The 25,942-nt window shown below is 40.6% G+C and overlaps 2 protein-coding genes across 6 annotated transcripts in view; one reads left to right on the top strand and one right to left on the bottom strand.

The window, feature by feature from the left end:
* The window catches only part of LOC121688279, a 522,978-nt gene that overhangs the window by 8,617 nt on the left and 488,419 nt on the right, over positions 1-25,942 (top strand). For 3 of the 5 annotated variants that reach the window (XR_006024544.1, XR_006024543.1, XR_006024545.1), the window contains one exon: positions 1,345-1,431. The exons of the other annotated variants lie outside the window; for them this stretch is intronic. The gene's annotated coding sequence lies outside the window, so the exon portion shown is untranslated. Of the gene's footprint in view, positions 1-1,344; positions 1,432-25,942 lie in introns of those variants that run through there. 5 annotated transcript variants of the gene reach the window in all.
* On the bottom strand, positions 168-17,263 carry LOC121688271 (myosin-6-like). The gene is made up of 39 exons (XM_042067746.1): positions 17,224-17,263; positions 16,987-17,038; positions 14,944-15,152; positions 14,535-14,678; positions 14,242-14,398; positions 14,029-14,056; positions 13,841-13,946; positions 13,344-13,436; positions 13,192-13,255; positions 13,006-13,104; positions 12,779-12,882; positions 11,796-11,934; positions 11,533-11,651; positions 11,162-11,311; positions 10,508-10,678; positions 10,065-10,374; positions 9,902-9,972; positions 9,210-9,415; positions 8,246-8,369; positions 7,969-8,105; positions 7,412-7,667; positions 6,997-7,239; positions 6,077-6,253; positions 5,854-5,999; positions 5,658-5,748; positions 5,156-5,545; positions 4,439-4,565; positions 4,167-4,285; positions 3,875-4,071; positions 3,596-3,779; positions 3,344-3,509; positions 3,141-3,265; positions 2,706-3,014; positions 2,086-2,289; positions 1,705-2,001; positions 1,513-1,617; positions 1,320-1,415; positions 1,047-1,181; positions 168-374 (listed from the first exon to the last, which is right to left on the bottom strand). The coding sequence occupies exons 3-39, from the start codon at positions 15,142-15,144 to the stop codon at positions 354-356; spliced, it is 5,811 nt and encodes a 1,936-aa protein (XP_041923680.1). The 5' UTR covers positions 15,145-15,152; positions 16,987-17,038; positions 17,224-17,263; the 3' UTR covers positions 168-353.

Genomic DNA, 25,942 nt, shown 5'->3' with positions numbered 1-25,942 from the left:
TTTTATGAGAGTATATCTATATATGGAACGTTGTTTATTTTGACCTGTTAATTTGCTGTATGGGCATATCCAATATTTGGTTCCAGCAGGCATGACTGTCAGTTTAATGAAGTTTATAATGGGCCCATTCTCTTCATAGCATCATCAAAGAAGAAGAAAACCCTTAGTTTAGTTTTTTTCTTTATTCTATGTACTGTAGGCCTGTTGTGAATGTATAGGTGTGGTCCTGCAAGTATCTCATGAACATACAAACAATAGAAACACTTTTTAAGTGATTGTATTTGAATGCATTCCATACTGAAAACTAAAACACAGCAAGCAAGAACCTTTCCGACACGTCCATCATGAGAGCTTCACTCTTCATCATGTCCTTTCTGTGATACAGCAAAAAAATATTGTCAGTATTAAGTGGATGAATATGATTGACAAAATGAGCTATTATTAATCTACCAGCCAATTTTTTTACCAGCACTCACTCGTGGCTAGTATAGGGCCAATTTTGAGCCCTGATGATCATGAATGATTCTAAACACTGTGGGAGAACCTAGTGCTGCTAACCTGACTCTCGCCAGATGAATTTCGTTCCGCTTAGCTCCGCCTAGCTTCACTCACATCCATCTGGGACCTCTTCCATTGAGAGTGATTTCAGCACGAGATTGTATGGTTGAGCCAATCAAGACGCAGGGCGGCAGTTTCATAGATGTGACATAGCGTAGAAGCGACTGTGAGACTGTTATCAGCGTCACGGGTTGGCTTCGATGTGAGTGGTTGAAGTAGCACGTCAATAGATGACGGACAAGTGGCTTATTCAATCATATGGAAGCATTTTTGGATTAGGCCCAGCCTTCTGAAACACCATTCCAATGGATCGGTTCCAGATGGATGAGTGGAGCTAGGCGGAACGAAATTCATCTGCCGAGAGTCAGGTTACAGTGCTGCTAAAGGCTGCTAAATTAGTGCAATTTATTATAGAAATATATGTTTACTGGTTATGACGGTGGTATTTATAGATTTATATTCAATACAGTAGCAACTGTTGCTCTCACCTTGCCACCTGCATCACGGCTCTTGGTTCTCATCTTGTTGACCTGAGACTCAGCTATATCAGCTCTCTCCTCAGCCTCATCCAGCTCATGCTGCAGCTTGCGGAACTTGGTCAGGTTGCTATTGGCCTGCTCTTCCTGAAATGTGCCCACAAATTAATTGTATTTTGTTAATTGTTTAGTTGCATGTTCAGCAGTTAATAGATTAAAATACTTTGATAATAGATAAAACAAGGAAGACAAGGGAAAACTAAGGAGAAGAGGATGTTCACTTACAGCCTCCTCTGCTGTTCTCTTGTAGGACTTGACCTTCAGCTGCAGTTTGTCCACCAGATCCTGAAGACGGCTCAAATTCTTTTTGTCCTCCTCAGTCTACAGATGGGAGAGGTGGGTATTGTTTTTTTTTTGTTAGCATTGAGCATTATGTATTATTAAAATAGTGTTTTTGGGATGGTATAATTTAATATACCTGATAGGTGAGCTCCTTGATGCGGCGCTCATATTTACGGATTCCTTTGACAGAATCACCGGCCTTCCGTTGCTCCATTTCCACCTCATTTTCCAGCTCTCTCACCTAAATGTAGACAAATAAAGCAAATATTTAACAAATGGTGATATGTCTACCTGTAATTATATGTAGTAAAAGCAAAAATGCATTTACCCTGGACTCCAACTTCTGGATCTGCTTCTTGCCACCCTTCATGGCGATTTGTTCAGCTTCATCCAGACGGTGCTGCAGGTCCTTGATGGTCTGCTCCATGTTCTTCTTCATGCGCTCCAGGTGAGAACTGGTGTCCTGCTCCTTCTTCAGCTCCTCTGCCATCATGGCAGCATCAGTGATGGCCTTCTTGGCCTTTTCCTCAGCATTCCTGCACTCCTGCACAGCCTCCTCTACTTCATTCTGCAGCTGGGATGTATCACCCTCCAGTTTCTTCTTCTGGTTCAGCAGGCTGGTGTTCTATGTGGGAAGACAGAAATGTTAACAATGGTCTAAGTCATAATATGAATAAATCTGAAAAACACTACAGTATTCATATTTTACCTGAGAGTGCAGCAGCTGCACCCTCTCACTGACGTCCAGCAGCTCCTGTTCAGCCAGTTTCCGGCCTCTCTCAGTCTGCTCCACCAGGGACCTGAGCTCATCCAATTCAGCCTGCATCAGATTGCTGCGTCTCTCCACAATAGCAGTTTTTTCTTTGAGATCATCATTGCTATGTAGAGCGTCATCCAGCTGCAGTTGGGCATCCTGCAATGTACACATGTTAGAAATGTAAACATGTATTTTCTAGATTGCTAATATACAGCGTAACCTTGTTTCAGTTAACTCTTGTTTGAGTGTATTCAAATACTGTAACTATCCAAAAAGATAGTTAACCTAGATTAAAAAAGTTGCACTTATTAGACAAGATGGATGTATGGATATACTCTAATATATAGATTATTTTTTAAGATACCTTTGACTACCTGCACCACTGCCAGTAAGTTAACAGAGAAGATGGAAGCATATATGAGGGAAGTCTTTGTTAGGGTATGGGCAAAAAGTGCTACAGGTGAATATTAGCTCTTGCATCAGGTGTAGGAATGCACTCCTATAAGACCAATGCAGTTAGTGATTTCTTGACAGTCAATGGGATTATGGAGCTCTCTGCTGCATTGTTTTACCTTCATATGTCCATGGAGACCCTTGAGCTGCTTCTGGGCCTCAGATGCCTGCCTGTTGGCCTGGCTGAGCTGGATCTCCATCTCATTGAGGTCTCCCTCCATCTTCTTTTTCACCCTGAGAGCCTCATTCCTGCTGCGAGTCTCAGACTCCAGGGAGGTCTGCAGGGTATCCACCACTCTCTGCTGGTTCCTCTTGGCCTGCTCCATCTCCTCATCCTTCTCAGTAAGTTTACGCTCAATGTCAGCTTTGACCTGATTAAACTCCAGCTGAGCTCTGAGGATCTTACCCTCCTCGTGTTCAAGGGTACCCTTTGGAGATATAGGAACATGATAATCTACTTAGTTATATACACTACTTTTGTAAACACAAGCATCCTATGCTATCTTGGAATGAGGGAAACTCATTTTCGGATTATTGTATCTTTATGAACGTACCTCCGCTTCCTCTAGGGCAGTCTGGATCTCTGCCTTCTCTTGCTCAAGTGTCTTCCTGACCTTCTCAAGCTCATGGATGCTCTTCCCAGTCTCACCGAGTTGCTCAGTGAGATCAGAAATTTCCTCTGCAAAGCAGACAGACATTAGTTAGTTGTGTGATGTCACTTTTACAATCATAAGTTTTTTGGGAGGATCAAACAGACCTTGAAGATTTTTGTTCTCCCTTTTCATGGTCTCAAGGTGATCCAAAGATTCCTCATAAGAGTTCTTGAGTTTGAAGAGCTCAGTGCCAAGAGATCTGGACTCTTTCTGGGAACTCTCCAGCTCAGTCTGGGATTCCTCATACTTCTGCTTCCACTCAGCCAAGACCTGTTAAGGTGAAAATCTTTATGTGTATTTTTGAAAATTGTGTTAAGGCATATTAGCAATGGTGTTTTGACCATTTGTTTTCTTACCTTATCAAAGTTCCTTTGCTTCTTGTCCAGGGCAGCAGCAGCAGCATTGGATCTCTCCACGTCTACCATGAGATCTTCAATCTCATTCTGCAGTCTATGCTTAGTTTTCTCCAGGGAGGAGCATTTGGCATTGACAGCCTCCACAGCTTCCTCTGCATCTTGCAGACGCTGAGCAAGCTTTTTCCTGTGGAAAAATACATTTAAAATGAGTGCATGTACATGCAATGTCTAACCATTAATTTTAAACAATTCATACAGAGTCAATTCAGGGGCCCTTACTTGGCATCTTCCAGCTCCTCAGTCCTCTGGATGGCATCAGTCTCGTACTTGGTTCTCCACTGAGCCACCTCAGAGTTGGCCTTGGAGAGACTGCGCTGCAGCTCAGCCTTGGCCTCCTGCTCCTCCTCAAACTGCTCTCTCAGGAGGTCAGCATCATGGCGAGAAGACTGCACTGCATGGGCTAGTGCATTCTTGGCCTGTGGATAGGATCAGATACAAGTCCATCAGATATGTCATGGCTGTAGAGAAACAATTTAAAGACTTTTCTGCAAGTCAGTTATGAATACTGTACCTTCACTTCCTCCTCAAGTTGCCTCTTGAGATCCTCAACCTGCTGCGTGTAGGACTGTTTGCCTCTTGTCAGTTGAGAAACAAGTGAGTCTTTCTCTTCTAGCTGTCTTGTAAGCTCACCTTAATGAACAGAATTTCAATGATATTGCTTATTTTCTTCTTTTTTTCTTGATAGGTGTATCAAATAAATGAGTTGATTTTTTGAATTTCCCTTTGGGGATGAATAAAGTATCTATCTATCTATCTATCTATCGATTTACCCTTTTGACTTACCATTTTCAGTTTGAAGCTTGGCTTTCTGCATGGTGAAGTCATTGATAGAACGCTGGCCCTCCTCAGACTTTGTTCTGTATTCAGTCATCTGGTCCTCCAGTGTTCTGCACATCTTCTCCAAGTTTGTCTGACAAAATAATACAGAACGCTATTCTCATGTACTATTTCTTGAAAACTGTTCAGGTATAGAGCAGGGGTGTCAAACTCATTAGGTAGTGGGCCGGATTCGTTGGAATGACACCTCATGGGGGGCCGTCATTGTCATGGTCATCATGGTCATTATCATTTTTCTGCATGGGTATCAGAGTGTTGTTTAATTATATCACTTATGAGCAAACAAGAACACAATTATGTACTGGTGTCATATCAAACTGATATGTAATGTACTGCTGTCTTTCTCTCTTGAAATGCCCTACTTCCATGTTAGTTTTTCTGCTTCTTTTTTCCTGAGGATGGTTTGTAGTGCTAGGTTTAATCAATGTATCCTATTATAGAGATATTGCTTATACACATTACACATAACACATTGTTGAAGACAACTGGATGTGAATATCTTTTTTTCATAATTTTCCCTTCCTACCAAAAACATCTGGGGGGCCGTATGAAACCTGCTGACGGGCCTGATCTGGCCCCCGGGCCTCACGTTTGACACCCCTGGTATAGAGAATTCAGATAGACCTATTATACAGGTTCTTCCTTTAGCTAATTTGTACAAACCTTGGCCTTGGAGACCTGCTCCATGTTGGAGACAACATCGTCCAACTCAAGACGGAGCTCACTCTTCTCCTTCTCAAGCTTTTGTTTCACTCTCTGAAGATTGTCAATCTGCTCCCCGAGGTCAGCTACACTGTCTGCATGCTTCTTCCTCAGTGTGGAAGAAGTGGCCTCATGTTGCAGAGTGGACTCTTCAAGGTCTCTGCGCAGTTTCTGGAACTCAGCCTCCCTCTTCTTGTTCATCTCTATCTGGGCAGCAGTGGCACCTCCAGCCTCCTCCAGCCTCTCACTGATCTCCTCCAGCTCTCTGGCCAGGTCTGCCCGCTGCTTCTCCACTTTGGCTCGGGCAGCTCTCTCAGCCTCCAGCTCTTCCTCCAGCTCCTCAATACGAGCCTAAGGATAGTAAAATAGGAACAGTAATTTATTTTCTTTTTTGTGAGAAGTATACATAAGTTTTCACAATATTTTATGTTTTATATCTTAGTAGTTTTTATTTATCATTTACCTGCAGCTCCTTCAGTTTCTTCTGGAGCTGGGCAGCCATAGCTTGTTCATCTTCAATCTTGCTATTAAGTTGACTGATCTCAAAATCTTTCCTATGTTAAAACAAATAAAAAATATCAATGGTATATATTTTCTATTTTTTCATTATTTCTCTATAATTATTATTTATTATATATGAGTGTCGAATTTGTACATACTTTTTCATCCGCTCTTCTAGCTGCTGTTTGTCATTCTCCAAGTCCATGAGACTTTCCTGGGTTAACTTTAAGTCTCCCTCAAGCTTCCTCTTAGCTCTTTCAAGATCCATCCTGAGTTTCTTTTCCTGTTCCAAGGACCCTTCAAGCTTAGGATGGAAAAGGAATCGTGTAAGTGTCATTCATTTTATGCATTGAGACATAGGTTCCTGTTTTTATTGCTTACATCATCAACTTGCTGTTCCAACTTAGTTTTGGCCTTAGTCAGAGTGTTGACTTTGTCTTCCTCACTCTGAAGGTCATCCAGCGTTTGCTGGTGAGCCTCCTGGAGAGCTTTCTTCTCCTTGGTCAGCTTGGCAATGATTTCATCAAGAGCTGCCATCTCCTCAGTCAGGTTTTTAACCTAAAAGTAAAGTAGACCCTTGTCAACAATCACTTCATTACTCGATTACTTGATTACTTAAAGGAGAATTCCGGTGTGATATTGACCTAAAGTTTATTGAAACATGATACCGAGTGTGAACGTATGTCTCATAGCCCATCTCGGCTTGTCCCCTGCACTCCAAAATCTGGCGCTAGTTAGCCGATGCTACCAACAGCTTTTTAAATAGTGGTGCTGCTACTGGAAGAAACTGGAATCCATGCATTTCCACTGAATTATTTTTGGAATCTGATCCCTTATCATACCTGTTCATTCTTACTCGTTGCTCGACTTATCGTGACTAAATTCAAGATGGCTGAAAACGCTAAACTTCGTGAAGATACTGTCTGTATAAATCGTCTTGTAAGTAAACTACCAGTGCTTTTTCAAAGTTCTCAATGTCTCGTTTTAAATGTCAGGGCCCTCGGAAGTCTACCAATGAAGTGTGGAGATACATTGAGCCTCGTAAATGGGTGTAAAACAGTGATTTATTTGCATGGCTAGCCCGATGCCGAAGCACCACTATTGAAAAAGCTGTTGGTAGCATCGGCTAACTAGCGCCAGATTTTGGAGTGCAGGGGACAAGCAGAGATGGGCTATGAGACATACGTTCACACTCGGTATCATGTTTCAATACACTTTAGGTCAATATCACACTGTAATTCTCCTTTAACTTGATTAGAACATTTTCCTTGGTGATTAGAAAGATTTCCAGTTCTGCTGACCTTATTCTCAGTGGCATGTTTCTCTTTCTCCACTTTAGCTAGTGTGAGCTCCAGATCATCAATGTCCTTCTTGAGCTCAGAGCACTCATCCTCTAACTTCCTCTTCTTTGCAGTCAGCTCTGAATTCATCTCCTCTTCATCTTCCAGTCTCTCAGTCAGCTCCTTGGATTTGGCCTCGAGCTGAATCTTGCTCTTGATCAGACCTTCACATCGCTCCTCAGCATCACAAAGACTGTCTTGTTCCTATGATGACGTATAGATTATAAATTGATAGATCGAAGCTACAAATGTAAGTAGATACGACTACTATATCCGGCATATTTGCATATGCTTTTGAATATTAGTTAAATAAAAAAAAGTGAAATCCTTTACTGACTGATAAATAGTTGCTGGTTAAAATGTAGAGTTTACTCACAGTCTGGACTTGAAGTTGCAGGTCATTCTTCTCTTGGAGAACAGAAACCATTTTCTCTTCCAACTCTTTTCTGCGAGCCTCAGATTTAGCGTAGGCCTCCTTCAACTTCAGGAATTCTTCCTTCATGTTGGCCATCTCTTTTTCAGACTCAGCAGATTTCAAGAGGGGCTTGATCTTGAAGAACATCTTCATCCAGGGCCAATTCTTGACACCCATGAATGCACGGACGTTCCACTGGATTACCAGCAGTCCATCCCTGTAATATAATTTGTGTTTAAATAGGTCTCTGATGATTCCTTACTTAAGAGTAGGCAGTATTTCTACCTTCTAGTAATCTTGTAATTACTATCGATGTTGAACAAATTTCAAAAGAAGTTTTATTTCCATGATGAGTTATGGTTGTCTTTCCAATTAAAAATAAATATAAAACATATGGTTATTAATGCAATGTTGAAATTGTATCTTTGTACGGTATTGGATAACTCTAATGAGTAAAAGTATATGAATACCTAGTACCACTGATATCATTTGTTATTCTTTTTAGAGGTTATTCTCACCTTCGTTCTACAATTTTCTGGAACTCAATCCTGGCAAGAAGTCCACGGCTTTTAGCCTGGATACCAGTGATGATGAGTGCGAGACGGTCGTCTCTCATCTCCTCAAGGACACCGAGGAGACCAGCTTTGAAGAACACCTGATAAGAGTCAAAACAGGTAACGTATAACAGTCTATTTTACTATGATTATAGCTGAAATCCTCATCTATCAAGACATATGACATACCAGAGTCTACTTGTGTGTCAATATACAAGATTTTTGTTGAAACCCTCAATACCTTAGTGTGCCCAAGCCTGTACTGCTCATGGTCAATGTCCAAGCTGCCCAGCAGTTTCTCTGCTGCCTTCTTGTTGTCAATGAACTGGCCCTCAGGAATGGCATTGGGGTTCAGGATACGGTATCTAAAACCAAGAAGTATGATTGTGTTGTTGAATTGCTAATTTGGTATGGCACCTACCTTAAAGGAGAATTATGTCGGTGGCTTATTAAGTTAGCTATCATGTTTTTCTTCCAAACAATGACGCTGCTTCCGGTCAAGTCCTTACTAGTCGATTGAGACTTACTATTTTCTCATTTACACAGAAAAAATTGTACAGTTTATATCCAAAAGCAATGGGTGGGCTTTTAACTTACTGTTACTATGTAACAACACAGAAATGATCCTTTCATAGATGGACATGCGACAATTGCTACTGGGAGCGCCACCATCGTTCGGAAGAAAGACAGAAGCATGTGAGAGACAGGGGTTTTATACAGTTTCCTAATATTTACAGAGGCAAACAGGCACAGCGATATCTCCATAGTAATTCTGTAGTGATTCAGTTCAGATGGAAAATCCGCTATGGTGAGTAAATGCTCTACACACATAGTATATGTTAATCAAATAATTTTGCTTCAAAACCTGCTAAATACCACTCTCTTCCTGGTTTGAAATATCGATTTGTAGGGAGAAGCATCTAAACGCCACTTCCCTTCGTGAGGGAAAATTGGTCAGGTGGATTTAGAGGGTTTTGCATCTGAACTCTTCACATGTTGACTGGTACCTACTTCTAACGACATGTTGAGCTTTGTCGTTAGCTTTTACCTACATTTGAAAGCATTGTTGCCACCTAGCCATTCTCACTATTAGCATTACTAAATACAGTACTGATTCTCTTTGTTTTTCCCCCCTGATTGAAATATGCAAAGATATCTAACAACAAAATGCCAATATTCACCCTAAAAAGCAATGTTGACCCTACCTCTGTTTGAAGTCTCCATACTGGATCCTGTTGGGGAAGCCCTTTCTGCAGATCCTGATGCCTTCCAGCACACCGTTACAGCGCAGCTGGTGCATGACCAGAGGATTCTCCATGGCCCCAGGAGTCTTGGTCTCGTTGGGGATGATGCAGCGCACAAAGTGGGGGTGAGTTGACCTCAAGTTGGTCATCAGCTTGTTGAGATTCTCCTGTAGTTCAGACATTTAAATAAAAAAAATATGAGTCGGACTGCACAGAATCCCAGTTGTCCCATTGATCATAAAAGGAAATTATGTGGTACTAATGAATGCCTTCACTTTAGTACATTGTTTCCCAACCCCGTGGGGTCGCCTCGCCTGAAATCCAAATGGGTATAATTTACAATATACAAGTTAAGTAATGGATCCTTCATTATAATCTAGCTAAGTAAAAATAAACTTAGACAGCCTGCGTGAGATGTTTGACGGAATTATGCTTGATCAATGTTCTAAACAAAGTAGCAAAAAAAACATGCGTGCAAGGACATTTGGGGAAAATTAAGGAACCGCTGGCGTCTGGATGTTACAGCAGAGATGAGTTGTGCCCTCTCTTGCAACATGTGAATGTTTGGGGTCGCCAACGTTTTGTGACATCAAGGTAGGGTCACTCCTTGGGAACTCCTGCTTTAGTATGTTAATTTAACCTGTCACACTTACCCTGTGAAGGGCAGATACAGTCTGGAAAGAAGAACCCTTCTTCTTCTTGCCACCACCACCAGATTCAGCGGCTATTAAAATATCACATGTCCATCAGCTCTTCACATAAACATGTTGATTCATTAATGTAACAGGATTAATTAGGAAAAGATTGACAGAATACCTGATTCAGCACCGGCATAGTTGGCGAAGAGAGCACACAACATCTTAAGAGTTGACTTCTGGAAGAGTCCGACCACAGTCTCATTGAGAGGGTCTTTGTTCTTCACCAGCCAGTTGCCAATGTTATAATCAACAGTGCCAGCATAGTGAACCAGAGAGAAATGGGCCTCTGGTCTCCCCTTGACAATCCTGGGCTTCTGGAAGCAGGCATTTTTGCCCAAGTGGTTGTCATAAAGCTTGGATTTAAATGTAGTATCACTGGCCTTGGGGAACATGCACTCCTCTTCAAGGATGGACATGATACCCATGGGCTAGGGAGGAAAAATATGGAAACATGTTGATTCAAAACATTCTACAGTCAACCACACAAATAATAAAAGAGTGGTATACATGTAGTGATCTATGCTGTCAAATACAAATGTGAGTAAATAAAGTGTCACTCACTTTCTCAATGAGCTCAATGCAAGCGGCCAAGTCCATGCCGAAGTCAATGAACACCCACTCAATGCCCTCCTTCTTGTACTCCTCTTGCTCCAGCACAAACATGTGGTGGTTGAAGAATTGCTGCAGCTTCTCATTAGTGAAGTTGATGCACAGTTGCTCAAAAGTGTTAAACTGAAAGACAGCAGGGATTTCATTAATATTATTTATCACCCGAAGAGAAGAAATACTCTTTTCTGATTGGCTCATAGGGTGGCTATTAAGTCTGAATAACGAGACACTTGAAGTAGATCTGGTAAAAAAAGTTGAATCACCGTTCCATATCAATGCTTACGATTGGTAACTATAACAACCACACCACACTATCACTGTTGGGGCCAAAGAAAGTTGTACAACAAACTGAACAAGTCAGCTTCTTTTTAAACAGAATTGTTCCTTTGCGTGCTGTAAAGGCATGATTATTGCCTAGAGTGGCAACCGGGTGTGAAGCGGTATAACGGCCCTCGAGGTGTACAGTTATACGGAAATAAAGGAATCGGCGGAAGCTCTTTGCCGCCGCCTCGTCCATTAATTCCGTATAATGGGACACCTTGGCGGCCGTAATCCCTTACATATTTTGCTTAGAATTATAATGTTTGTCTTAGCTTTAAGACTCACATCAAAGATCTCAAATCCAGCAATATCCAGCACACCAATGAAGTGCTGGCGAGGCTGTTTGGTGTCCAGTGTCAGGTTGATCTTGACAACCATCCAGTTGAACATCTTCTCATACACTGACTTGGACAGGGCTCCAATAGAGTAGTACACCTAAAGATAAAGGGGAAATGAATGACATGGAAAATGCGGTGACACTGTTAAGGTGTGATAACTGTAATAATGGAATTAAAAACTTCACTTGTTAAACAGGCATGAGTTTATATTATACCCTGTTTAATAGCTATATTGTATACACAACACATCAATGACTTAGTGTAGTTAGTATCTACTATCAATGTTTATAATACTTATAATGATCACAGGAATAATACCTGCTGGACACTCTGTCCTTTGGTGACCCACTCGTTGCCTACTTTGACCCTTGGGTGACACAGACCCTTGATGAGGTCAGCAGAGTTCAGGCCCATGAGGTAAGCGACTTTGTCGGTATCTGGAGTGAAGATATCACAGTTACAACTCTGCCCATATTTAACCGTTACATCTGTGAGTATTACATCCACAATCAGAAATGAATATATATATATATATATATACACACACACACACACACACACACACACACACACATACACACCCTCAGTGCCATCAGCCTCTGCCTGCTCCTCTCTCTGCTTCTGTTTGAACTTCATGTTGCCATAGTGCATAATGGAGCCAGTCAGCTTGTAAATACCATTCTTCTCCTCTTGAGTAAAGCCCAGCACATCAAAGGCATCCTGTAACAAAACACATATTTCATTCAGTAATTACCGCCCCCAACGTACCTCTGTATGAGCAGGGGTGGGTAGATTTCTGAAGTAAAAGTAAATATTCCCTTCTGAGAAATCTACTCAATTAAAAGTAAACAAGTACTGTTAATAAACAAGTAACAAGTTACTTTTTTAAAAAACTTTTTTTTATATTTTTGATGGCCCTTTAAAGGGATACAAAAGTATAATTTACGCCTGTTTGCTTTTCTCCTCCTCTGTAGGCTAATCACATAGGCAACCATATTTTAACAGCTCAATTTAAATATATTTTATTTAATCACTTGGACAGAGCAAAAGAGTAGGCTAGGCTATCTTTTTTCTCAGTCCTTCACTGACAACATTGAGGCTACATACTGTAAACGAATGCTAGGTTTTTCTAACTTGTGTGCTCGATTTCCAGTGCATTTGCTTTCCTTGTGAATGAATTTCAATGAAGGCCTACAGTACTTTCCTTGTCCAATATGTTAGTTGAATGATGGTGGCCAGAAATGAATACAGGTGAAAGTTTCCATGTCATGTCATACCTCTCGTCGCTACTGTACTCTGCCTGTCTCACCAGAAGATGCAGCAGCTGGCAGGACGTCATTGCCTTAACTGAGCTGATATATAGAACATCTACTTTTGTGTAATAGGCTACAACATTGTCTGATTCTACATATGCCAGTCATTACTTTTGCAATCGCGTGGCAAGGAAACAATGCATTCTGAAGTTTCAAAAATGTAACTGAGTAAAAGTAGAAGTACAGTTTTGAAAAAGAACTACCCACCCTTGTATATGAGTATATGGGAAAGTGAAAGCAGGCCTACTCACATCAGTAGCTATCAGCTCATCAGCATCACAAATAGAGGCTACTTGTGTCTCTCCTTGGGAGATGAACGCGTAGTCATAGGGGTTGGAGGTGATCAGCAACATCTCTGAAGAAAAGCAGGACAATAGGTCAAGTAACACTACTGTAACTGAGCTAAGGTAACAAATAAGTAGACACTTATTGCACATTCATGTCCACAAATGACTGGAGATATACATGCATTTCTCACCCAACAGCTCTGGTTTCTTTTGGGACAGGATCTGGTAGAAGATATGGTAGTCTCTCTCAGCCTTGAGTTGAAAAGTGACACGGGACTTCTCCAGCAGATCTGGGGGATTAAAGAGTAATTGTAACTTTCAAGCCATACATTCGGTCTCCACAGATGAAGGCGATCAAAAAAGGCTTATTTACTTACAAGTCTCAATATCTGCTGAGGACAGCTTGCCGCTCACACCAAAGTGAATACGGATGAATTTACCCTAGCATGAGAGACACGTCAAAATGAAACAAGTGACAGAAGGTAGAAGTTTGAGATGATAATGAGTTGAAAATCAATAGAAGTCTTACAAATCGGGAGGAGTTGTCATTTCTGATGGTCTTGGCGTTACCAAAAGCCTCCAGAGCAGGGTTACACTGGATGATTTGATCTTCCAGTGTGCCCTGGGAAAATATAACACAACTAATGTCAGGTCTTGGAGACTAGCCTGGTCCCCCCCACTTAGTGTTTCCACTCATTTTCATTTTACTGAGATACTAGTTTGGCTCCTTTCAATGTGTTTATTTTTAAAAAATTTGCTTGAAATAAAATGAAAAGGTTGCAGTTAGAAAATGTAAATCTATACAGTAAAGGTAAATACATTTTTTCCTGAATGCAAATGTGGTTTATTAGTAGTTTGTAGAGGGTAGGCAAAGTAGGAAATAATGTTAGGAATCACTGATCAATATGATGGGTTAAGATGCACCAGTGATTTCAATGTAAAAGTCTCTTCACAAAGTGAGTGAGTCTGGTGAAATCAGGTTACCACAAGTAGAAATTATGTCCAGCACACAGTGAGGTGATTTACCTTTTTCTCCTGAGAGGGGTCCTTCTTTCCAGTGGTTGCTGCAATGCTAGCAAAGTACTGGATGACTCTTTTGGTGTTCACAGTCTTTCCGGCACCAGATTCTCCACTGTTGGGTGAAAACAAATAGGTTCACTCCCTCATATCAAGGTTAGCAGGAAATTTAGAACCAAAGACTGGATTATACTCACGTGATAAGGACAGACTGGTTCTCTCTGTCTGTGTAATGTACAAGCATGAAATGTTAATGTAAAACCAAGAACATGCGTTATATTCATGAATTTATGAAATTTATTTTAAAGCAACATGATGAATGTTTGATGAACATAACAATTGTTATTTATAGCCCTTGTCATTAATTTTCAATATACTGCAAAATGGTTGCTTTAATAGAAGGTCTTTACCTGTCAGCATGTACTGGTAAGCATTGTCAGAGATGGAGAAGATGTGGGGAGGGGCTTCTGTTCTTTTCTTGCCTCTGTAAGCAGCCACAACTTCCTTGTCGTACACTGGCAACCACTTGTAGGGATTGACAGTGACACAGAACAACCCAGAGTAGGTCTGTACAAATAAACATACAATTGATTACGACCGATGTCAACAAATGAGTACAGGGTAAGTCTACAGAAAGAAATATATGGTAAATTTGGACATTTGTTTTTGCTACTATGGGCCAGAACCTCATGTTTGTACTTACGTAGATCATCCAGGCTGCATAACGCTCTTTGAGGTTAAACAGCACAGCAGGCTCATGCAGGAAGGTGAACATCGCCATGTCTTCAATTTTATCAAACTTAGGCGGGTTTTGTTGGTGGACATCTACATCTTTTAAAGTGACAGTCTGTGTGATAGAAAAAAAATCAGTGTCTTTGGAGAGTTCTCTCATTCATCTCTGTGTAATATATGTTGTTATAAATCTAAGCAGCTCAAAACATCTAGTCTGAGAATTGTATAAAAGACTTGATTTTGAAAGCATTTATAAACTGTAAGTAAGTGAGCTTTCGAATTAAAAAGAACAGTTAAATGGGAAAATAATGCAAGTGATTTGGTAATGTTAGTAGGTAAAAGCTCTGAAATAGGCTTAAAATGTATTTGCCATGCATTACCTTATCAAACTCAGTAAGAACAGTGACTTTGTCACCGTCTCTGCTTTGAACCGTTCCCTTCACATATTCAACCTCAGGGTCCACCACAAAGCAGGCCCTCTTAATGTCAAAGGGGCGAGTCTGGGCCTCCAGACGCTCCATATCAGACTTCCTCAGAAAAGGAGCTGCCGCCCCAAACTCTGCCATCAACGCATCACCCATGATGAAGACTGCAATGTAAATATTATGAACTAATTCATTTCTGCACAGATAAAACATGAGACCTTAAGTTTGAAGAGCATGATTATAGTAACAAGTCAGAATAGGCAAAAAAAAAAAGACAGCATATGGCAGGCAGACTTTAATTCCTTTTGCCAATATCGTTACGATACTGAGGTGAGGTGAATGTTGTTGAGTTGTTTTAAGTTAAGGCTTGAAATGTACAAAGTGGATTAGGAGAATCAGATGGGTGAAGTTTGTATAGTGTAGGTTATGGTACATTTTGTTAAACTGGTTTGAAATAAGATATTATAGTAAAAGTAGGGTCATAATCGTTGGAAAAAATATCCACCAGTAGATCCTATGCATCTTAGTCTCACAACGAGGGTAATTAGTACATACCAAAAATTCTAGAGCACTCTACAATCTTTGGTACATACTATAAAACATAGCTAGACACAGGCTATGATATCAGAATTTATTTTGATAGACTACAAATGGAATGTCAACTCTTCCACATGTGGCTTGGACGTTTTGCCTACCAGGTCCTGTTGCCTGATGACCCTGTATCTCTTTGTCAGTATACAGTACTGTCCAAATTAACAACTGGTTGTCTCAAAACAAAGAGTAAACTGAAGTAATTATATTTTGTAAATAGCTGAAAAAGACTTTTGCCACACATTTGACAGTGATCGAAATTTTAACAGCCATGTGAAAGTATTAACTAATCAGCTTTTTGACACCTCAGAAACATTGCCAAATGTAGAGGTCTGATGTCAAAACATGGTTTAGAAAAAAACTTATTCACGCATTTACAGTATCTCCAGCAGAGTTGATTACCACAATGGACTTTCAGGCCTTCTCAAAGAGATCATCAAACAGCTTCAGGTGATACAAAATACATTGGCTAGGGTTCTCATCAAACAATGAGTGACCACATCACTCCAATACTTACACTACGTCCTGCACTGGCTTCCAGTAAGTCTCAGAATTGACTTTAAAGCACTACTGCTTTCTTATAAATCACTAAATGGAACGGGACCAAATTATCTATCAGACATGTCTCAGCAGTCCACACCCTTGACCCTCCACACTGCTCAGGTCTCAGAAGAAATACTTGTTGGTAAAATATACTTGTTGGTGTGTGCACACAGGCATGTTTGCCCTGAAAAGAAAAATATGTGTGAGCACACAGTTTGGGACTACTTTAAGCATCTCCATAGAGTGCTGCTGTTCACTGGGTGCGTGACTAGTATCACTATCACTGGGTAATCATTCTATGTTGTTTTTTTATTTATTATATGTCTATATGTCTTTTAATTATTATTTTTTAACACTTTTAAATTATTGCTCTTTTCTGCTTTTATGTACCTTGTTTGTTTTATGTTTTCCTTTGTATTCCTTACGTTTTAAACTATTCTAAGACTATTGACTGTCTATGCTTTTATTAGCTATTCCTGCTTTTTTTATGTAAAGCACATTGAATGACCTCTGTGTATGAAATGTGCTACAGTATATAAATAAACTTGACTAGACTAAAACCCACTGTTTGAACTTAACATGGTGGAGTAGCTTTTAGCTGCTATACAGTTCAGTTCTGGAACCATCAAAAATGACCAAACTGTAGCCAGTTTCAAATCTAGACTTAGGACCAAACTGTTCTCAGATGCTTTCAGCTAATTGATCAAATACAATTACTGTTAATCAGATTCATTCTGTATTTTAAATATTTTTTAGCCGTTGCCCTTATATGCCTTTATTATTCTTTGCTTTTGTTTATGTAAAGCACATTGAATTATCCTTGTGTATAAAATGTGCTTTATATTTTCAGTCTGTAAATCTTACCTTGTTTGGGTCAAGCCTCAGATGTCCTGTTACGCAGATATGATGTCACTTGCTGTAGTTCAACAGAGAAGAAGTAATCAGATGACACAGTGTTACAGCAGCAGTGCTGCAGGTACAATTTGAGTCCTTTCACAGAATGCTAACTGAACAGATCCATGTGTCTGTCTCTGACTAGTCAGCCATGTCTCTGTATCCATATGTCTGTCCATCCATTTAGCTATCATTCTTGCTACTTACCTCAGGGTTGTTCTCTGCTGTATCTGCCCCCACTGCCAAGGCCATGGTTGATTTGTCCTTTTATGTGGGGTGGTCCATCCCAATATGGACATGAGACCATGACACTGACTCCCATCACACCAGAGTTTAATTAAAGGAAAAGCAGCCTAAAGGGTGCATACATAGCAGGCATGTATGGCATGTAACAACAATAGGCTAATCCAGACAGGAGGGATCAGACACTGTAGGGGAGAATGGCACAGCATCATTAACACTTGAACTTGGTCCCTTATTTGGAGTTTGCTATTGTGAGATGCATCTCTGACCTTGTCTTTGACTCTGTCTTTCAGTCTCCTCCTTGACATCTCCCTGGCCATTAGAGAAATCTCAACCTGCTGATCCATGTGCACTTTTATTGTCTACATCACTTATGCTGTCTCTAGTCAGCTGTCCTTTTAGTACATAAAAGACATAGCGTCAAATTATTATTATTATTTTTTTTTTATCTGTGTAATTTTAGAAAACAGAAATTCATCTGGATTTCTCTTTTGTGGATTTGTTATTTTTAAACTGTGCATTGTATTTGTTAACTCATTCTTTGGAAACAGCTATTGTCATTGTGTATAGAGCCAAGGGCAGTGGATGCTGACATTGAGGTTAATATCTCTTGAGGACTAATAACAAACAAAAATATAGCTGCAAGCAGCAATGAGGGGGGCAAGCAGATAGGCCGGAGTAACCATGGCAACGAAATGCTGTTAGCTCAATGCTGCAATCAGACGTATGGCCATAAGCTGTCAAAGCAAGTTTCAAGTCTAGCACGTCAAAAGTTATGGGCAAAATGCATTTTTGCTAATTGCAGTGACCCTAGAGGTCAAAGGTCACAACATTTCTTCGGCATTCATCTAAAGGGGTCATGAGTCCATGTACCAAGTTTGGTTTTGATACATGCAACGATTGCTGAGATATGAGCTCACTTCCTGTTTGGTGGCTTCGCCACAAATTTCGATTGGATGTGACGGGCGAACGCTTCTATCAATTGTTACAGAAATAAATTAAGTGACAAGGCATGGTCTGAAGATGGTCTGTGCCAATTTTGGTGAAGATCAGATGAAATTTGTGACCTGTGCGAAATTGTTGGTGTTTTTGATCAAATCAAATATGGCGGCCGAATAAATTATATTGATGTGACAAGTTGCCCTCAGTTGACCTAAGGACCTTTCACAGTATTACCAGACACCACTAGTACAATTTAATTCTAAGCACAGCAGCAGCTACAGGCCAAAAGGCATGTTTGTGAATTACAGCGCCCCCTGCATGAACGCACGTCCAACTTTGGCCTGTTGGTGGCGCTAGAGGGTTCGAGTTGCCGACATGAAACTTGGTGACATGAATCATGGGACCATCCCCAATCAGTGTGCCAAATTTCCCAACTTTTTACCATACGGTTCTATGGGCTGCCATAGACTCCCATTGCATATAATAATAATAATAATAGGAAAACGTAGAAACACAATGAGGTCCTCGCAGCTTCGCTGCTTGGCCCCCAAAAAATCTTGCCTTATACCCTTAAACTTCTGCAAGATTGGAAACTGGTCCAACAACAACCACAGCTGTCTTTTTAAGTAGACTAAGCACTGCACTACTGGCACTGCATTGTTTCCTTGAGGACAAAGATAACCTGGTGTCTCAGGTTCCTCCATCAACTGCAGATCACTTTTGGAACATTCGTCAATGTACCTAGAGTACATACCCTTAAGAATTTACTGAATATACAGCAGCTGCTTTTTGGACTCAGAGGAGTGTGCACACAACTGCTGCTACTGTGTGTTATACAGATGGTACTGAAACACATACTGTAGGACAATTAAATTGAAAAACAAATTAAGAACAGATACCTGATTCATATTTTACTTGAAAATGAGATGTAGAAGACCTGGGTTTGGCCATTTTGAACTGATTCGCACACTACTGTACATGCATACAGATCTACAAATGTAAAAGCTTTGTGCCTGTGTTCAAATGGAATATTACAATTATAAGACTATGGTGGGTTACACCAACAAGGATTAATTTAATCTTGGTTTAGGCCTAAAGTAATCAAGGATTTGTTGATCTAGGTTTAAATTTAATTTGAGCTATAAGCATGGTTTAACAAATCCACGATTAAAACCTTAACCTGTGATTAAAACCTTGGATAAAACTTGATTTAATCCAGGTTAAAATGTAATCCTTGTTGGTGCAACCCACCCTAGTTATCTGAAATGAAATGTAAATTGTGCATACGGGGAAAACCATTATACTGAGGACACAAAGTCAACTAGGTAGCTGGCTATTGCTTCATTACAAATATACAATTGTAAAGACTGCTGACGACTGAAATGAATGTCATTGAGTCCACTACTCAAGAAAACCATTGTGCGTACTACTGAAAACATTAGGACTACAGGGTAGGTGGCTACTGACCTCTCATATCAATCTAGAAACACTAGTTCAGCTGTTTGCACAAAGTCAAGTAGGTGTTGAGCCAAAGGCCTCTGGGTCTTACATTGTTAAGCAACTTGACTTGGGGTCAAGAAAACTGTGAAGACATGTTTACACACCAAAGAAAGTGTGAAGCCACACACAAGGTTTCCGATAATGTGACTGTGATGGCCTACGAGTGAGGGTGATTTTTCTTCACCCACTGAGACATTTGAGGTTGCAGGATTTGCGACCTCTATTCTATAGCTGTGGGATGTCAGACATGCCATTCCATCTCTTGTTTGACCCCTTATGGGGATCATTGTCAGCTGTCAAGAGCCCTTGAGCCATCACCACGACTGCCAATTTGTGGGACAAAACAGAATGAGGCCCTGTTGCACTGCATTGCCTTGAAGTCCTCTCTTGGGAGTGTCCTCCGGCCATGGAGACTTATGACTTAGCCTAGTGCTGTTTTGTTTATGATGCACATACATGTTTCTTTCCCTTTGTCCTTGAATTACTAAATGTTAATGTGACTGAGAAATATATAAATCTAATCTGTAACAGATGGTCATAAAACAGACACCAAGGCATAGACTTTTTATTATCCCATTTATTCTCCTAGGCTTCTTATAAGACCAGAAGATAAAAATGAATGCTATGCTATGCATTTTTTTTAAATATAATTACTGAAATTAACTCATTATGTGCTTTAATAAAATGTGCTTATTGGCAAAAAAGGCACAAGACTTATGAGGAGGTTCCTTACATATTCAGTTCAGGGCTACATACTGTAATGGCATGCCATAGTCAAATTTGAGGTTAAGAAATGTTTCAAGATCACTTTTTGTCTACCACCTCCAACAGACATGGAGACTGGTATGGATGGCCTCTCTGATCTACCTACAGTACACCCAAAGTTAATGTGTGTGTGTGTGTGTGTGTTGAGGTGTATTGTGAAATGGAGCACAACAGATGTTACCTTGTCATCTCCACAGAGAGTCAGTGGACCAGCTTCCAACAAACTCCTCTCTGACCAGAGACTATTTATGTCTTTAACTTAAATACAATGTATTTATCTTTTTTTTTTTTTAATTCAGAAGAACATGGCAGCAAAACGGAAAGAGCCCAAATAGATCTCGGGTCCTTGAGGTGGACCCTCACAGTTCAGTGCCAATACAACAGGAGATCTCAAGGTGTAAAAAGTAAGCAGACTTTACTATGTTGTACTCTGTGAGCATGTGCTGTAATATATTCTTGATTTGGCTTTGTTAATGGGTGTGGTAATTTGTTTCTATTTATAGTTTATGTCTTCAGTCTTAATTAATTCAGTCAAAATAATACAAATTGATGACTATTTCTAAATACCTTTCACCCTTTTATCACTTCAGTAAAGTTAGGATATCTCCTAAAATTGTAATATTTAGTTACTGTGTAAAATTGTGATATTTAGTTACTGTGATAGTTACTCCAAGTAAAACTCGTATGCTTGAACCAGTGGTTAAAATTCTGAACCCACCCAAGTTTTTTTTAACTTGATGGTTCATAATTATAAGTAGATGTAGCTAGGCTGGAGATTCCAGACTCTGGTAATCTAGAAAGATTAAGGGTCTGGCCACGAATAACGTAATGGCCCAACTCGAGGGACTATATAGAACTATATATACAGTCTATGGACTAAACAACCAATGTTTACTGACTGATTCCGGACTTCGACGCAATTGGATAACACTATGACTGTCATCTGTTTAGCTTGCCTTTGGCCCGCCTATATCAGATACACAAAATGTGATTGGCTCCCCGCGATACAAGTGGCAAAAGTAACATGTATTTCTCTGGGTTTTCCAGGGTTTTCACACCAAGAACAATAATGATAACGATAACTATAACCATAACAATAAAAGCGTTCACACTGAACAACGATAAACAAAGTCTCTCCTTGTGGTAATTAATGTGACGGCTAAAATTTGATGGGCTATTAGCTTTTTATCGTTCTCAAAATTGCTCTTAAAGTGATCCCCAATGATATCATTCTTCATGTTGTTATCATTATAGTTTCATATAGTATAGTAACGTCGTCATTTATTCATAACGAGAACAATATTTGTTTATAGTTATCGTTATCGTTCTTGGTGTGAATAGGCCTTAAGATGTACCGCAAAGTGGTGCAAAATATCACCGCCGCTCAGTCCTGCACATTCTCTGCAAATAAATCACACTTCTCAATTTGTCTCCATCTTCTACTCCAACTCCTACTCTCGCAACTCATGTGTATATGAATGTGTGCGTGTGTGTGTGTCAGGGGCGGACTGGGACAAAAAGTAGCTTCGCCTTAGGCTTGCCTACTACTCACCCCACAAACAATAATAGTCTCGTGAAATTAGTATGCTGCCTGCTGACTTACTGTTGGTGAATGGTTTTAAAAAAGTTTTCTGTGACAGCCAACTCTTCACCTATCCCACTCTGCACTAACTATATCACTTACTTAGGGATAAAAGTCTCCCCCAGGCTGTCAGACTTATTTAGCCTAAATTATTCCCCTCTACTCACTTCAATAGATGATGACCTTCAACGCTGGAAGAACCTCCCATTATCCATCATGGGCAGAATCTCAGTAATCAAAATGACAATACTGCCCAAAATAAACTATCTATTCTCTATGATTCCAACCCAGCCCACCACCCTCTGGTTTAAGTCTCTCGATTCATTAATCACTAAATTCTACTGGAAAGATAAGACCCCAAGGATCAAACTCGCCACTCTCCAAAAACCAAAAGCAATGGGAGGACTAGAGGCCCCACACTTCCAGCACTATGCCCTGGCCAACCAGCTCCACTTCATCCACAAATGGCTACACCCCACCCCCTCAGACAACACCTGGTTAGACCTAGAACAAACAATCTGTAAAGAAATTAAAATCTCAGATCTCCCTTTCTGCAGTCAGTCGGTCAAAAAACATCCATCCTTCAAAGCCCCAACAATTTCAGCTACTCTGACAGCCTGGTGGAGATTCTACCACATCACTGATTCACCTATAGCACCATCAATTCGCACCCCGATTTGGAATAACCCAGATTTCACCGTCAATAAAAAAACACTTAACTTTCACACATGGATGGGAAAGGGCATCACTCACCTTCAACACATTCTTCAAGACAATAATCTGGCCTCATTTTCCTGTTTGGTCCAGAAGCACGGCATCGAGAGTAAACACTTCTTACAATACCTGCAAATTAAATCATCTATCCTAGGAAAAATTAACATCCAGACAGCTAACCTTGACATTCCCCCACCAATCTCAGAGCTGCTTAATATTCCCTCTCCCAAAAAAATACTCTCCCAAATTTACAAAATTATATCTCGTTCAGAAAAAACAATTGGCCTGCCATATCACAAATGGGAATCAGACTTATCAATTACTCCCGGTGCCGACTTCTGGACCAAAATGTGCAAAAACATCTACCTCATGACAAAGAATAGTAATCTACAACTAATACAATACAAGGTTCTTCACAGATTCCACTTCACTGCACATAAATTGGCAAAAATGGGGTTTGGCTCGGATCTTTGCACTCACTGCACACAAAATAACCCAGATACATACATTCATGCGGTTTGGCATTGCACTCCAATCAACCACTTCTGGGTGAGTGTCACAAAATCTCTCTCTTCCATCTTTGGCTGTCACATCCCAGCATCCCCTTCCTTATGCATACTTGGTGATACATCCACAGTCAATTTAAGCAACTCCTGCAATAAAACACTGCTGGTAGCGCTGACTATCGCCAAGAAAACAATCCTCATGAACTGGAAATCTAAGAAAAAAGCTCACATCACTCATTGGAAAAACTTGTTAACAGACTATATATCATTAGAAAACCTATCAACTACAAACTTAATCAATACTCAGGATACAACCTCTCCTTGGTACCCCTTTATCACCTACTTACAGTCCTGACCCTCTTTGCCTGAGTTCCATCTCCACACGATCATAACACACTTCATCAGATACACATATCATCGAACACTAGGCAGGGGAGGGTAGCTGGAACTATTATTGTTATTATTATTATTATTATTATTATTATTATTATTATTATTGTTATTATTATTAGTAATATAAATAGCATCCCCTTCTTTCCCTCCCCCTTTTATTTACATTCTCTGATAACTTTACTAATTTCACTCTTTCTCTCTGCCTCTCCCATCGTTATTTTGACGGGGCCCCATTGGATGGCTTGGGAGACTCAGTCCTGGCGGGTCGCTGTGTGGTTTTGGCATTGGTTGGGTCCTGTGGGTTATCTATTGGCCCTGGGCCCCCGGTGTGCACCCTCCTCATACGCTCATGCACACGCCTTGTCCTGGAAGCACACAGCACGCTTTACTCTCTTTTAATCGCACTACATGTTAGGTGACATACATAAACAAAAACTACAAAACAGGCTAGGGTAAGAGTGGAGTGCAGGTAGATGCCTCATCAGGTGTCTATCTGCATGCCTCACTTATTTTAATGCACACATTGTTGAGGCATACATCTTACACAGGGTAAGTGTGGTGTGCATGGGGAAATCCTGACAGATATTCACCATGCATGCCCACTTCTTTTAATGCTACACTCTAGATAGACCCCTCAACCTAGCCATTCACATACTGTACATATTTAGGTCAAGAGTGGCGTGTTGGGTGAAGGTCTGGGGGCGAGGTGTGGTTGGTCGTGGTAGTGGGGGATGTGTGCATATGCTGGGGGCCTGGGGCGATGGGTGGCACGCAGGTCCTCCCCTCTGTCAGCTCGTCGCAGTATAACTGCAGGGGCTGGGTGGAACTGTGGCCATTAATGGGTGCCCAGGTTGGCAATCAGTCAGGCAATCAACCAGGCAATCAGTTATTCCTATTATTATACTTATCATTAATAGAATAATTACAACTCCTCTCCTCTGAAACCCTCCCTCTCTCCCTCTCTATGTTCCAGCTTCTCTCCTCCTGGCCCAACAGCAAACCAGCCTTATACATATGCGCACACACACACACACACATACATCCTCACATACTCACTACCCCTCACCCCCCATCCCCACCCCCATCCCAACACCACCTCATTCACACTCTTAGAGCTACCATCCGCACCCCCCCCCCCCCATCCCCCCTTCTTTTCATTCCGGTCATCAATTTCATCCCTGATAATCATATCTGTAATCATCCTGGACGCAAATCATCCTTAGCCTTTCTGTTATTAATGTTATGTTGTGTTATGTTTGTGGAAGCCAAGTCAATGTTATGTCTTGTTAAGTTACAGCATGTGTTTATGTAATGTACGTCTGTTTGTCGTATGTAGTATTCATGTGCATGTCGTAGTGTTGCATTTTCTGTAATGTCAATGATGTTTGCAAATAAAAAAAAAAAAAAGTTTTCTCACATTCAAGACTATTTAGTTCAGAATGGAAGACATGAAAGTACTAACCAAGGCTTATTTTCTCATCCAGTCACTGTACACAATGTCTTAAATAGGCACTAGTGGTAATGACGTTAGCTAATTTCAACTGCGTTTACAATACAAACTATGTTGGACATGTGTTGGACCATAGAACATTAGCCAAAATTATTTTATTGTCATTTTTTCATTTTATCAGATTTACCAAGGGGTTGGGTTTCTTTAGTCTTCTCATTACATAGCCTAAGTGTACTGAAAGCAGTCCAGCTTACCGCAAGTTCTACTACCTGTTCACTGTGAGTGCCACTGCCAGAACTGCAGTTGCCATCATCACCACATCATCTGCCATGGGAGCTGAATAAGGCCCTGCTGTGGCAAAAATGTTGTCTATATTTTGCAGCGTTTGCTTGAAGAGCAAGTTTCTTTTTTTCTAGCAGTTTCTCTGCGCCTCCTTTGCATTTTCTATCCATCTCAGAAGATCCTAGATAACGTTACGTTCATCCTACATTGCACTGCACACTGGCGCACTGAGCCAAAAGGGGGAGGTGTTTCATGATATGATTGGGCCAGCCCCGTGTCAGTGAAGAAAATAACCAATCGGCCGCAGACCAGCATGTGTCAAGGGCTGGTGGTTAGGAAATGCATTACGAATGCATTACGCAGGTAGGACCAAAGCGAAAGGGTTGGTGTTTAACAATGTGATTGGGCCAGCCCAGTGTCAATCGGGCTGCTGATCTACTAGTTTTATGGGTTGGTCAGACTAATTTATACCGCTCAAAAAAAATTAAGGGAACACTTAGGTTTTCCACAATTGTTAAAACACATTTTTTGAAACCTTCCACCCTTTTC

This window comes from Alosa sapidissima, chromosome 17, assembly GCF_018492685.1.
Source record: "Alosa sapidissima isolate fAloSap1 chromosome 17, fAloSap1.pri, whole genome shotgun sequence".
Lineage (NCBI taxonomy): Eukaryota > Metazoa > Chordata > Actinopteri > Clupeiformes > Clupeidae > Alosa > Alosa sapidissima.
The sequence above is the reverse complement of the archived record's forward strand: the minus strand, read 5'-3'. Positions and strand labels throughout refer to the sequence as shown.